The sequence below is a fragment of the Antrostomus carolinensis genome, unplaced genomic scaffold, assembly GCF_000700745.2.
Source record: "Antrostomus carolinensis isolate BGI_N321 unplaced genomic scaffold, ASM70074v2 scaffold8186, whole genome shotgun sequence".
NCBI lineage: Eukaryota > Metazoa > Chordata > Aves > Caprimulgiformes > Caprimulgidae > Antrostomus > Antrostomus carolinensis.
In genome coordinates, this window is record NW_010319722.1 from 25403 (window position 1) to 38943 (window position 13541).

General features: G+C 40.1%; 2 protein-coding genes across 2 annotated transcripts in view; one reads left to right on the forward strand and one right to left on the reverse strand.

Annotated features, from left to right (window-relative positions):
* Positions 1-13541, forward strand: part of NF1 (neurofibromin 1) — a gene marked incomplete at its 5' end in the record, with an annotated part of 55709 nt that overhangs the window by 25254 nt on the left and 16914 nt on the right. The window contains 6 exons of the mRNA XM_029085281.1: positions 8069-8501; positions 8736-9076; positions 9792-9994; positions 11026-11219; positions 12405-12545; positions 12775-13054. Coding sequence (XP_028941114.1) covers positions 8069-8501; positions 8736-9076; positions 9792-9994; positions 11026-11219; positions 12405-12545; positions 12775-13054 — 1592 coding nt within the window. The remainder of the gene's footprint in view (positions 1-8068; positions 8502-8735; positions 9077-9791; positions 9995-11025; positions 11220-12404; positions 12546-12774; positions 13055-13541) is intronic.
* EVI2A (ecotropic viral integration site 2A) lies at positions 3975-4736 on the reverse strand. Its single transcript, XM_010169344.1, has one exon. It carries the CDS (start codon positions 4734-4736, stop codon positions 3975-3977), a length of 762 nt encoding a protein of 253 aa, XP_010167646.1.

A 13541-nucleotide genomic window follows, 5' to 3' on the forward strand; every position in this document is an offset into this window, starting at 1 on the left:
GGCGTTTGTGGTGTAGTTATGCTTTACTGACACCAGACAATTTCATGTTAATACTGTAGTAGTGAAAATAATTTTCAGCTCTGTCTAAAATGCCGGGTCTGTTCAGTTTGCACAATCAGCAGGTTTGTCGCTGACTTTACAAACAGGCAGGTTTTCACCTTTATTGATCAGTCTAATTAAGTCACTTTGAAGAGAGGGTCTTTATTATTATTACCTTTTTTCACCTTACCAGAAAAAGGCATCAGCAGAGAAGTCCTAACAGTGTGTCAAGACAACAACGTTTATCAATCATGTAAATGGTTCTGGTCCTGGGACAAAACATGAAACACTCACAGCGGTGTTGGCAACCAGGATTGGCACGAGTAAAGAAAATAGTCTTGTTTCGATGGGTTTGAGCTGAGACCGAAGTCAGGCTCCTTACAGTTCTCTTAAACTTTTATTTCCTGTTCTTGCCTCTCTTCAGCAGTTAAGGGTAGAGTGTAATAATTTTTTTAAAGTTTCCAGATACTGATGCTGTAATGGAATGGCATTCTAATGCTAAACTGGTTTTATTACTAAATTCCTCCATGTGGAACACTTTTCTGCAAAGAAGGAGATTGTGTTAATGTTGATAAAATGACAGACTTTTTTTTTTTTTAAATTCTCTCCCTCCCCATACTGTTTAGAGTTCAGGTCTCTGAAGGTCTCTGTATGAAACAAATAATCAAATCCATCCACTACATTGCATTTTTATATCTGAAGTTACTGTCATGCAATTTGAGCTAATTTATTAGTTACTGTAATGCTAGTCATGTGAAGCTGTTCCTGGGAAATTAATATGTGTAAATCTTGGTGGGTTTATGAATATGTGAAACTAAATTTCAGATAACAGGGTAAACACCTATGATTAGTAAATTAGTGTTTCTTGAGAACGTTACGATCTAAACTCTGTAAGGTTTATAACAGGTAAAAATCATTCAATTTAGTTTTCTTCTGCTCCCCTCTTTTCAAAATACAGTCAAATAATATGGAGTTGCTGATAGTTCATAGTAACAGCATCAAACAACACGTATTTGAAACCCTCATGCTTTTAAGACACAGAGATTCAGCAAGAGCTTGCATACGCCCTGAAGTCGGGGCACTCACGGTGCCACACAGGGCAGTTCCATCTCACACCAAGCAATACAAATGTTAAGCTTTCCCATCTTGAAGTGGATTCTTACCTGCACATTTGTCTTCTCTCAAGCGAGCAGCATCTGTTTGAAGCCGTAAGAAGAGAGACCGTGTGCTGAGGGTCAAGCAGCTTAAAATGGCTCGTTTCATGTTGAAGTAGGTTTGTGCAGCTGAAAAGGAAGTTTGCCAACGCTTGCTGCAGGAAATGTCGAGAGTGGGGAGGTTACAGAGAGCTGCATGCCTTAGGAGCAAACTTTTCAGCTCTGTTTTTATAAAACTCAAATATTTAAGTGTTTGTGGCTTTTGTTCTGTGTGCGTGCTCTCATCATCATTAGTGGAAAAGCAACTTGAGGTTCATTACAGTGAGTCACAGAAAGAGATCTGATCGCAGGATGCCAGCTTGCTTCTGCGTCCTCCTTTGTGTGGTTGCGTTAGAAAGCAGATAACTACAGATTCACCCTTCTCCTTCCCCTCCTCGCCATGTTATTTTTCTGTCTGGACAACTTTGGGACCTGCTGCCGTTGTTAATGGAGGGCTGTGCTCTCTGACCAGCTGTTTTCCCACTGTCTGTCTTTGTCTGTACCATGGAGTGTAACCCAACCTACTTTTTTTGTCTCCCTGAGCATTTTTGCCTAGGAAGGCTGCCTGGCAAAAAGAAACCCTCACAGATATCTCCTCGTGGTATTTTGCAAGTATATCCTGCCAGTGCCAAGTAGCTTCCGCAGCTTCTTCATCTCCTCCTGCTTCTCTTCTGATTGCACTAGTTCTCTTTTTCACTCTCCCTGCTCCTGCAGCAAACACAAATCCTGATCCCGTACTCACATTAGAACTCACAGTGTCTTCTCCGATTCCTTCATCTCATCCCTGTTCTCTTCAACCCGCACAGTCTCCACCTGCCTTTTGCCACAGTTCCCACCTCATTGACAGTTTTTTTTCCTTCTTGTTTTTCCTTCTTTCCACCAATATGCTCGTGATTCTTTCCTTTTTTACCTGTTTTTTTGGTGACACTCCTGGTTTACCCCTTTAATCTGCTGCCCACTGACAATGTGCTGTGTTCCTGTCTGCAGACTGGTGAACTCTTACAGATCCGCTCCCGTTTCGGTTCCGTTACCTTCCTACACCAGGTTAGACTCTGACGTTTGCTATCTCAGATTCTTTTTTTAGTACTTGAACAGCCTCTGCTGTTGCCTCCTGATCTCATGGTCCTTCTGGGGAAGGAGAAGGGAACTGCATTGCAGCATCCCCCAACCCTGCCCTTTAGCTCTCTTCCTGTCACCAGTGTGAGATGTTCGCAGTTGTTTCCTCTGAGTACTAGGTTGTCATCACTGATCTGTCACAGTTTGCCCTGATTCTTCTCCTGGCTTTTCTCCTCATGTTTTGGAAACGCCTGACATAATCCTCTGTCCTGCCCTTCTGCTTGTGTGTTGTGTTGCACCTCCTCCCCTGGAGCTCTAAGGTCTGAATATGTGGGTTTGGGCAGATTTATTTTTTTCCATCTCCGATGAACTTATTTTCTAATGACTCCCAGTTGTGAGCTAAGCTTGCAAACTCCTCCCACCTTTATCTTCCCTACTCCACAAACCACCTTTGACACAGGCAATTGCATTTTTTTGAGATCTTGCGCTCTCTTGACTTCCATGATACTCTCTTGCTTCTCTGTTGCTTCTTTACTTGCCTTTTAAAATGAGTTTATGAGTGTTGTAATGGAATATGAATTGGGAATTCAGTCATATCCTCATTATTTCAAACTCATACAGGCATCTCTCATAGCAAAAATGTTTATTGCAGATGCCCAGGATGTTTAGAGCTTTGTTGTTATGCAGCTTTAGGACTTGTAACCATGGTGCAACAGAAGTTCTTTAACCCAAGAAGCAGCCTGTGAAAAGCTTCGCAAGTTTCCTTAAAATAGCAAAGCTCTGCTGTAGTGAGCCCAGGTACACACGTCTCCCCGGAAAATGGGAAAATCGGGTCTCTGAGAATAAAGAAACGAGACGTTGTGGTGGTTTTGAATAAATTATTGACGTGTTCTAATTGTTTGTGTCAGGACAAAGTGGAGTGTGTTTCTGTGGTGCAAGAAAGCACAGCTGGTCATCAGAGGAGACCTTTACTGACCTTCAGCAAAGGTTATAGGAATATAATATTAAAAAATGCTTTCTTGTGTGATATTTTTTGTAATATTTTGACTTACAGAATTAGTATCACAAGTTATTTTAAAAATTATGTTGCTAGTTTATTGGAGATAACAAATTGAAACAGTTCTCGTATTCTAACATAAAATACAAACTTCATATATTCATACACAAAATCAAAACACAATAAATATGACTGAAATCTCAGTCTGGTTCAAAAGCAATTAAGCTGGTTTAAGAAGTTCTTGATGGAAAAACCTGAAAGGGCGATTTGAGAGGGACTGGTTCCTGAATCCAAGTTGTGACTGAGTGATGTTTTTTCTTTAAAAAGCGACTGGGTTATACCTGCGTAGCACCTTATGGTGTGTTGTTCCCCCCCAGTGATCGTGGAGAATGGGCAGACTTCTCTCTTTTTGTTTTCTCACCATGATTTCTGGTCAAAGGAGTGAAACTGGTGGTCTTGACACTACTTACAGAAAGCTGTTTAGCACAGTCTTATTCCGTTCTAGGTCTGCGGGTTGCTACAGCATTCCCACTGTCGTAAAAGGAAAAGCCCCAAGGTCTGAATTTAGCTTTCTTGTGTTAAAATTCATCTTGTTACTTGGAAGCTATTTTTTTGCCTTAGCAAAATGTGTACAGTTATTTACAATGATGTAAAAAAGACAAAAGGTGAGGTTTTTACCTGAGCATGAATTAAATCTCAACTATAAAATTGGTTAAAATGGGTTTGTGTGACTTTGGTTCTTTATTTTCCTGTTCGTTATCTGTTCCTTTAGTGAGTTTCTCAGTAGTTTCATCTTCAGCTGTCCTTTGGATCGCAGCATCTCTCCCTGATACCAAGTCTTGCATTATCAGGTCAGTTCCAGTTGTCTCCTTGGGCATCCTCTGCCACGTTCCTGCTGCAGTTGGCCATAAACTGTTAGTCGCCAGAATATCACCGTTGCTCCTGGGCCTCCGCTTTCCTTGCTGAGTTTTTTTGAGATAGGACATTTTGTTTGCTATGATGACAGTCGACAGGAATAAGAAGGTGCAGATAAGCACAAGTACTGCTATTATAATGAAGCAAATCAGTATGAGAGACCTGTTGTCTTCACATGTTTCTTTTGTCGTTGTACTCCTGGGTTTGCTGGTGTTCCTGGGTCCTCCAGTAGCAGAAACAGCACTTCTGGCAGGGGAAGATGTTGAATTTTGGGCCGTTGTGGAGGATAAGGATGTCTGAGTACTTGTCTGCATTTCAGAAGTGGTTGTTTTGCTGCTGAAATTGATGCTCAGAGGAGGGTTTGTTTTGGCTTCTGTTATGTTCTGGCTTCCACTTAGGTTTTGGCTGATAGGATTCCAGGTATCAGTTATAACCCTGGGATAATCGGTACGGTTTGCGCTTGTTTGCAAACACAAAAAAAAGATTATCATGACAGGGAAAGCAAAATGTGGTTTACTATGGCTCTGTGTCTTCATCTTCCTGTTTAGTCACCTGCAAAAATACAAATCATGGTATTAGTTTAGCAAATAGTCGTTCTGAGGGGTTTGAATCAGGATTTCTCTGGGAGCAGTAGGCAGCAGACTTTTTGATGAAGAATATGTAACTTGACCTCATTTTTAGTGCATTTAGGAAGAAGAGGTCAAGTACTTGGTATTCTGAAAGAGCAGGTTGTCTGAAACCTCTGACAGTTTGAGCTTCATAGAAAATACATGAAGATTAAAAAAGAACATGGAGCAGAGAGAGAGGAAAGTGTTTCCTGCGGGCACTCAGTGATGTGGAGGCAGACGCTGTGGTAGTTCCTCCTCTTTGGTAGTTCCTCCTCTTTAAAGCTGCCCAAATTACCACGCAAAGTGGATCAGTTCTGCTTTTACACAGCAAGAGGAGAAGCCCTTACCCTAAAACATGTAAAGTTTACAGATTACTGCTTTGGACTTTCCTGTGTTCCCCTGAATGGGGGAAATGTAACGATGCTTGTAAAGACAGTCAGGTGAAAAACCTTCATCTAAAATGTTCCTGTAAGTGACAGCAGTGACTGACTTTAATTGTTTCTGTTTCTTAGCTCAGCTGTCTGGTGTATTTCAGAAATGCCTAGGAAGATTTTTGTTTGCTAGTTTTTCTGCTTTATTTTACAAAAGCCTATTTATTACAAATGTACTTACCACAGATTTTTCTCACAAACATGCTGCATACAGATTGTGACATTTTCTTTAAAACACCTGAGATGATATTACCATTAATATGTTCTGTTACACAGAATGTCTAAGAACAAAATTCTTCCTTTGAACGTCACAAACTACATTTCTTTCAAATAGAAATAGTACAGAGAATGACCAGAAGTAACAGGGCTATTTTTAGAAACACATTTGTTCTTGAAACTATTATTTTAAAGGTAACCAAGCATTTCTGTGTGTTTGTAAGATCAGGTAATTTTGAAATATTCCAGGCAATGTTTATCACACTCAGAAGTTACCATGCCTACCAAAGAACATAATATGTTCACTCCCAAAAATCAGAGGGGTGAACTTCCCTATCCTGCAAAATCCAAACGGCAGTCCTTCGGATTGCTGAAGTCCTTCGGGAAAAGGAAAGTGATGTGCCTGACAGGTAACCAGGGAACAAACGATGGGTGTCTCCTTACGTGACAAAGGAACAGCGGAAGATCAATGTATCTCTAACTTTGCAGTTCACCCATAACATAAAATCAGGCTCCATGCCGAGATGAATCCTTACTGTTAATTTAGGAACATGGCAGTAATGGGCTACAGCTCAGGTAGGATTTTTATCTTTCCGTGGCAGAGGCTGCCTTGGAGCATACCTTAAAAAGGAGCAAAGCAAAACCAGCAAACCTGTTTTTGGAAACAAAACAACATTTCACATAAAGTTTCTGCATGTCCTGCAGCCTGTCCAGATAAACTCCAACAACTCTGCAACTCTGCCTGCTCCCTCCGAGAGGACGGGGAGTCCAGTGCGAATTGTCACTGTCTAGACCAGATGTGCTTTTCTTAAAAATAAACAGGCTGATGTTGTTAAGGGCTTCGCTTCAAAACATGAGAGCAAAGGAACTGGCCATCAAAGAGCTGGTTTTTCTTTTTAGTTCAGCCCTTTGTGCCTGTATCCCTGGGGTCGTCTGTCAGGGCACAGTAAGATCTGCAGCGCCCAAGAACAACAGAGCGAAGCAGCGAGAGTCGCTGTGGATTCCTCAGAGTCTGATTATGAATAATCTTTAACATTGCTGAACACACACTGACACCAACTTCCTTCAGTCACCCGGAAAGAATCTTTTTATAGCTTGTTACAATTTTTTGAGTTACTCAAACTTCTTTAAAAATACTTTTGCATATAATTTTCTACAAAATCTAAGAAACTTTGAAGTGGAACTTAAAACAGGAGAAGGAAAATGTGTACTTACCTTGCCAAGATGGAGTCAAAAGAAAACCGATGTTTCAGATACTTGGTTCTTTAACAACAAAATGTCTTTGTGCGTATATTTGCTCGTAGGATGCAAACAACTGTTAATGTAAAGCAAGTAGATTGAGACAATGCTGGTATTTTTTAAGCAAATCTGTAACTGAAATTATGTCGTTTACTCTAAGTGGAGAACTAAAACCACAGAGATGACACACTTCCTTTTTGTAACAACTACACCATGACATGTTAGAGGGGGAAAAACACCAACTTGCCCAAATTAGCTCTCAGAACAACAGGAAGTAACACAGGGGAAGAAAAGAGTATCTTCAGCAGACAAACGCTGATGAGATTTATCTCCTCAGTTACCCTCTGCTCAGGTGATTTACCTCAAATGTTCTCCAGAGCAGTGTCCCAGTACCCTCAGAACTGCACACGTGCTTACGGGATTTATCAGCTCTTTCCATGGCCGGTAGGTTTGCTGTGAAGCAGTTGAGTTACTGCTAAGCTTCAAACTGTGATAGGTATTTAAAAGTACCTTGGATGTTCCTGAGCTACTGCTGAGTTTGATTTTTACTTAATTCTTCCCAGTTGAATTTTGTCTGCTGTGCTCACTCTGGAGACTCGGTTTAGGTGGGTATGCTGCCCAGTCTCAGAACATTCAGAGAATCGTTAAATGAGAACAAAAGGTTCTTAATATTTGTGTATTACCTGGACGTTGTTCTGTGAAGAGTTGTTTTGTAGACAGATCCTCTGTACTACTTGGGGGACTGACCATTCTTAGCAGCACTCTACCAGGTGTGTTAGTGTGCTGTAGTGTAGCAAATGAAGACTGTGAGACCCTTTGAAAAAGTTGGTACGTGGATGCTTAATTAGTCTTAAATATGACTTCTGAAATAAATGTATTTTACCACTTCTAAAAGTAGATATAATTTGAATCTCTAAACAGGTTTAAAAGTTAGTTTAGGAGACTTGTACTTTTATTTTTAAAGAAACTCTGAGCTCTTTTCATGTAATCCAGTTTTGATCCAGTGGATGCACTGTTGCTGTCCAGCATGGATTTTATTTTCCCTTGTAGTTGAAGAAACCTCCTGTCTGGCTGGAGGTTTCTTGGCTGTGGTAGGATGTGTGGCACTTCAGAATGAAGTTGAGTTAAATCCCAAGTCAAGCTTCATCACACTGGGCACTGACTTGGTTGGAGTGTGAGCCATGACACAGTAGGAACAGTTGCCTTTAGGCTGTTGTGCTGGTTCAGTGTCACAGCCTTGGGTCGATGGTATTTTTAGAGCTACGTGAAAGATCCATCTGGTTGGTGTGGTCACGGTGTGTGTAATACACCATCCAAACCTTGGTAATGTGGATGGAAAAGCAAACCCAGCAGTGTCTGTCTTCTTTCTTACAGATTCAAGACTGGTCAGATCAATGGAGATTTACTGATATACCACGTCCTGCTCACTCTGAAGCCATACTATGCAAAGCCATATGAAATTGTAGTGGACCTCACACACGCCGGCCCCAGTAATCGCTTTAAAACAGACTTTCTTTCTAAATGGTTTGTAGTTTTTCCAGGCTTTGCTTATGAAAACGTCTCAGCAGTTTTTATTTATAACTGTAACTCTTGGGTCAGAGAATACACCAAATACCACGAAAGGCTCTTGACAGGTTTGAAAGGAAGCAAAAGGCTTATTTTCATAGACTGTCCAGGGAAACTGGCAGAGCACATTGAACACGACCAGCAGAAACTCCCAGCAGCTACCTTGGCTTTGGAGGAGGACTTGAAAGTGTTCCACAATGCTCTCAAACTGGCTCATAAAGACACCAAAGTTTCTATTAAAGTAAGTTCTTTCAGTGCTGTTCCTAGTGAATTGTTGTATTTTTGTAAGGTTTTGAATAAGATTTTACTGTCTCTTAGCTCTCCTCTCCTGTCTTGAGGAGAAGTCACAGCTGACTAGTGTGCCTCTGTAGGAAATATAAAATTTCTTACATTTATCTTTATAAAACTAGAAGTGTTGTCAGACTTTGCATTGTTAACAATAGGTGCTGAACCATTCTTCTGTTTTCTTTCTAAGGTTGGGTCGACAGCTGTGCAGGTGACATCAGCAGAACGAACAAGAGTCCTGGGACAAACAGTGTTTTTAAATGATATTTACTATGCCTCTGAAATTGAGGAAATCTGTCTTGTTGATGAGAACCAGTTTACCTTAACCATTGCCAACCAAGGCACACCACTCACCTTCATGCACCAGGAGTGTGAAGCCATCGTTAGGTCCATCATTCACATACGGACACGGTGGGAGCTGTCGCAGCCAGACTCCATCCCACAGCACACTAAAATCCGTCCCAAGGATGTGCCTGGAACGCTACTGAACATCGCGCTGCTCAACCTGGGAAGCTCAGACCCCAGTTTGCGGTACGGATCTTCTCAATTTAGATCAACTTTGTTAAAAATGTGAATTCTTTCCAAGGTTTTCTTAGTGTTAGCAAATCTCTCTTGAAAAAAACCAATTTTTCTTTCACCACAACTCAATAAAATGTACTTTGTAATATAAAGACAGATTGGGTTTTCTGGAGGTGGAGAAAGGCAAACAGACTGGCGTATAGGAAGCTTGATTTCTCTTTACAAAGAGAGCACAAGCTCCCACTTGGGCTTTGCACTATCAGCTTTTGAGGTGCATTTGGTTTTCATGGTGTTGACCTTCTTGTTTAAGAACGTGGGAGCTGTACCTCTTAGAGCAGGCTCTTGGATCTTGTCTGAGGACTGCCTCGGGCTGGGTGCTGGCTCCAGGGCAGCCTCTGGGGCCCTTGGTAGTCTCTCTCCCAGGAACTCAAGGCCTTTCTGAGAAGTCCAGTGTAAAGTCCTTCGAGTGTAACTCTTTTACCTCATCAGAAATTGTTTAAAGCAAGTGGAGGAGTAATTTATTTCATTTCTTCAAGGCAAATGTTGTTGTCTCTGAATTTTAACTGGTGCAGGGAGAAAGTTCAGGATTTGAATGTAATGTCTTGCATAGCAGTATTGATTTGACGTTTAAAATGTCAGTACTGCTCCTGTGGAGCCTTGGTGTAACGCATGTGTGTTAAAATGTGCAAGAAAACTATTACAAGTCACGTTGCTTGCTTTGTTACAGGTCTGCTGCCTATAATCTTCTATGTGCCTTAACCTGTACCTTTAATTTAAAGATTGAGGGCCAGTTACTGGAAACTTCAGGTCTGTGTATTCCTGCCAACAACACTCTGTTTATTGTATCTATTAGTAAGACTCTTGCAGCTAATGAACCTCACCTTACCTTAGAGTTCTTGGAGGAGTGTATCTCTGGATTTAGCAAATCTAGTAAGTATCACTAGTATTCCTTAATGCAAAGCATAAATTTGAAAACATTTCAGTTGATAGCTGTCTAGCTCAGGCAATTGAGCTTCCTCATCTTACTAAGTCACAGTAAGTTTAAACTGCAAATGCTTCTTAGAGCTGTTTTCAAGATTATCCATTTATATCTGTTTCTTAAGGATCAAGTTGTGCAATACTCTGTGGCCAGGCAGTTTCACAGGCTGGAACGGCATCTGTTGGAGCAAAAACATGACTTTTCACATTTGATTGTGCCCTTTCCTTTCTCATGAAGTAGACTTTAAAAAAAAAAAAAAAAGGGAAATGCCTTTTAAACTTTGAAATTAATTTTAAAACAAGTTTTACTAGACCTCTCGTTTAGAGGAGCGAGTTCATTCTGAGAGATCACAGCACGAATTACTCGGTTTATATCGCTGCAGATAGTTTTGTAGCGCGAGTACTTTGGATCAGTCTCTATCAGGCTGTTATTCATTCACCAAAAATAGAGAATATTGCAGAACAAAAATCAAAATTTGAGGTCGATGATAGTGAGAGTTTGAACTCCAGAATATGCAAATTATGGAATTACAGGATTCTTTAGTCATATCACAATGAATCTTTTCGGATTGATGATCTCTCTCAGTTGTAAATCTGGTTGCACTACTTTTGTCATCCTTTTTTCCAGGCATAATCCAGCTCTGACTTCACTGTTGGAAGCTGTTTAGAATACATTCTCAAGATTAAAAAGAAATTATCTTAAGTAGTTCTGCCTAGTCCTGCATGTACACATCTTTGTCACATCTCTTAAGACATTAAAATGTCGACATCTCCTTGCCAGGTTCCTACAGCAGTTTCTTGGGTGTCATTATTAGTGTCTGTTTCTGTTTGAAGCTTGTCTGTTTGCCCAGTATTATTTGCTCAGCTCTGATAGTGATTATTTTAGACAATAAAACTGAAAGCAAAAGTGCTCACAAATAACTATTTACTCATCGATAGAGACCAGTGCTGATTTTGTGTTACAAAGTGAATTTTTGTTTCAGGTATTGAGCTGAAACATCTCTGTCTGGAGTACATGACTCCCTGGCTGTCCAATCTGGTCCGATTCTGTAAACACAATGATGATGCCAAGCGCCAGCGAGTCACTGCCATTCTCGATAAGCTGATAACGATGACAATAAATGAAAAACAGATGTATCCTTCTATTCAGGCTAAGATCTGGGGAAGTCTTGGACAGGTACAAAGTCTGCATTAATTTATTCCAGGTTGTTTATCAGCAGATTATAGAGTTTTTAACCACCTAAATGTTAATGCGGGAAATTGAAATGGATCTTGACATGACCTGAGTATTTCAGCTGTGTGGAGAGTTGGGTGCAAGTTCTGAAGTTTCCATTCTAGAGAGTACTTCATAAAATCATTAATGAACTCTGGCCCCCAGGGAGAACTGAAAGTTAAAAATCTTTGGTATTAGAAGTCGTTATTTAATCCAAACCCCTGGATGCATGGATGTTGGATGGAGAGAACAAAGTCCTGGCATTCAGAGCTGTCGTAGGCGGGTGGCATTGAAAGAACTTTTTTCTTTTTTTTTTTCTGTTTACACTTTTAAAACAGAAACATTGTAATTACAATTAATAGAATATCAGTCTTCCAGTTGATCATTAGCTTAACACTTCACCAAATTCTGTCCTCATCCTCCCTGCAAAGTAAAGAAAATAAAAAAACAAAGCTGATGTCATATACGTCATTGCCAAATTCTGTCCTCACCCTCCCTGCAAAGTAAAGAAAATAAAAAAAAAACAAAGCTGATGTCATATACGTCATTTGTGAAGGAGGAGTCTAGATAAGAGACCTGCTCACCACCTTGATATCAACTTCCTCATTGTCATACTGTTTTATTTTTGTTAACTCATCCAAACTGATGCAGCATCACAAAGCTTTGAGTCTTACTTTTTTTTTTAATTTGATACATGAGAAAAAGCTTTTTCCTGGTAGCCGCATTCACACATGGCTAACGCGCTAAGCAAAATCTTTGACAGATGAGATCTTGCTTGTTTTCTTGGAAGTATGTTTTTTCCACCACTTCAAATCCACTTTCTTCTTACTTAGGCTCAGCATTTAATGAATAGTTATACTTTAAAATGGAAAATAAAATTTAAAAAAATACAAACTAAATTATAGTTCCTCCACAGTTCTGAAGCACTTGGATCTGGAGTCAAACGTGATGGAATTAATCTTTATACTTCTGATACTTAGGTTAGACTATTTTGCAGAAGGATAACATATCACTAAAGCTGATGCTTCAGTTTATGGTAGTTATGCATCTTCAGCTCGAGAAATGAATGATAGCTTGTTTAAAAGGTGGTTTATTGTGGAAAAATAAAGTTAATCCGACTGATAAAAAGGGATTTTCTTTCTCTAACAGATAACAGATCTCCTTGATGTAGTGCTGGACAGCTTCATCAAAACGAGTGCCACGGGGGGCTTGGGATCCATAAAAGCTGAGGTTATGGCAGACACAGCTGTAGCACTTGCTTCTGGAAATGTAAAATTGGTTTCAAGTAAAGTGAGTTCCCTCTTTGCCTTCATTTCCTTTTATATAATAATTTCAGCTCATATAGTAATGTGACACAGAGATGCTTTCTGAGAACTCAGCACAGGCAACAATGCAAACAACATGATAAAATAGGTTCCAAGCAATAGAATAATAGCAATGTTAAATTTTAATGGCTTTTACTGAATTCTTGAGCTCTGATCTTTGTTTGTGTAAAGCAAAATGGTTGCTGACTTTGCAGGTGATTGGAAGGATGTGTAAAATAATCGACAAGACCTGTCTGTCTCCAACTCCTACCCTGGAACAGCATCTGATGTGGGACGACATCGCTATTCTGGCACGTTACATGCTGATGCTCTCCTTCAACAACTCTCTGGACGTGGCAGCACATCTCCCCTACCTCTTCCACGTGGTTACTTTGTTGGTGGCCACTGGTCCCCTTTCTCTCAGAGCTTCCACCCATGGTCTCGTCATCAACATCATTCATTCTCTTTGCACCTGTTCGCAGCTTCACTTTAGTGGTAAGGGGTTTTTTTCAGATTTTCAGTTAAGCTCATTGCTCCTTAGATTGTTTAATATTTGAGTTGTCTTTCTCTCTTTAAACTGTTCTGAGAGTTTGAATGTACCGTGTTGTAATTCAGCTTGCGTGAGGATGCGATCTACAACAAATGAGTATGGAATTAAAAAAATACTGTCTGGTGTAGAGCAGGTGCATCATGTAAATTGTATAACGGGTTTTAGAAAAAGAGAAGAAAGTACTAGGAGGTTCCTGTAATGCAGAGAAAGGAGAAAATACGTCTGTGCTAAAACTGGCTGATGTGCATCTTTTGAATGGTTGCGTAATGTGGTAACAAAAATATCAATTACATAAGGGAATTGTGAAACTATTCTGTTAAAACAGGTATTTTGCATACTGCTGTATTTTAGTAGTCCTAAAATAATTGGTATTAGCAAATATGTAGCTGTCACTTCTTACCACAGAAGTACAGTATTAAACCAGGCTAGATC

Bases quoted from the DNA above. Each gene is read 5' to 3' on its own strand.
- EVI2A (XM_010169344.1), bottom strand. From the start codon at position 4,736: ATGAAGACACAGAGCCATAGTAAACCACATTTTGCTTTCCCTGTCATG.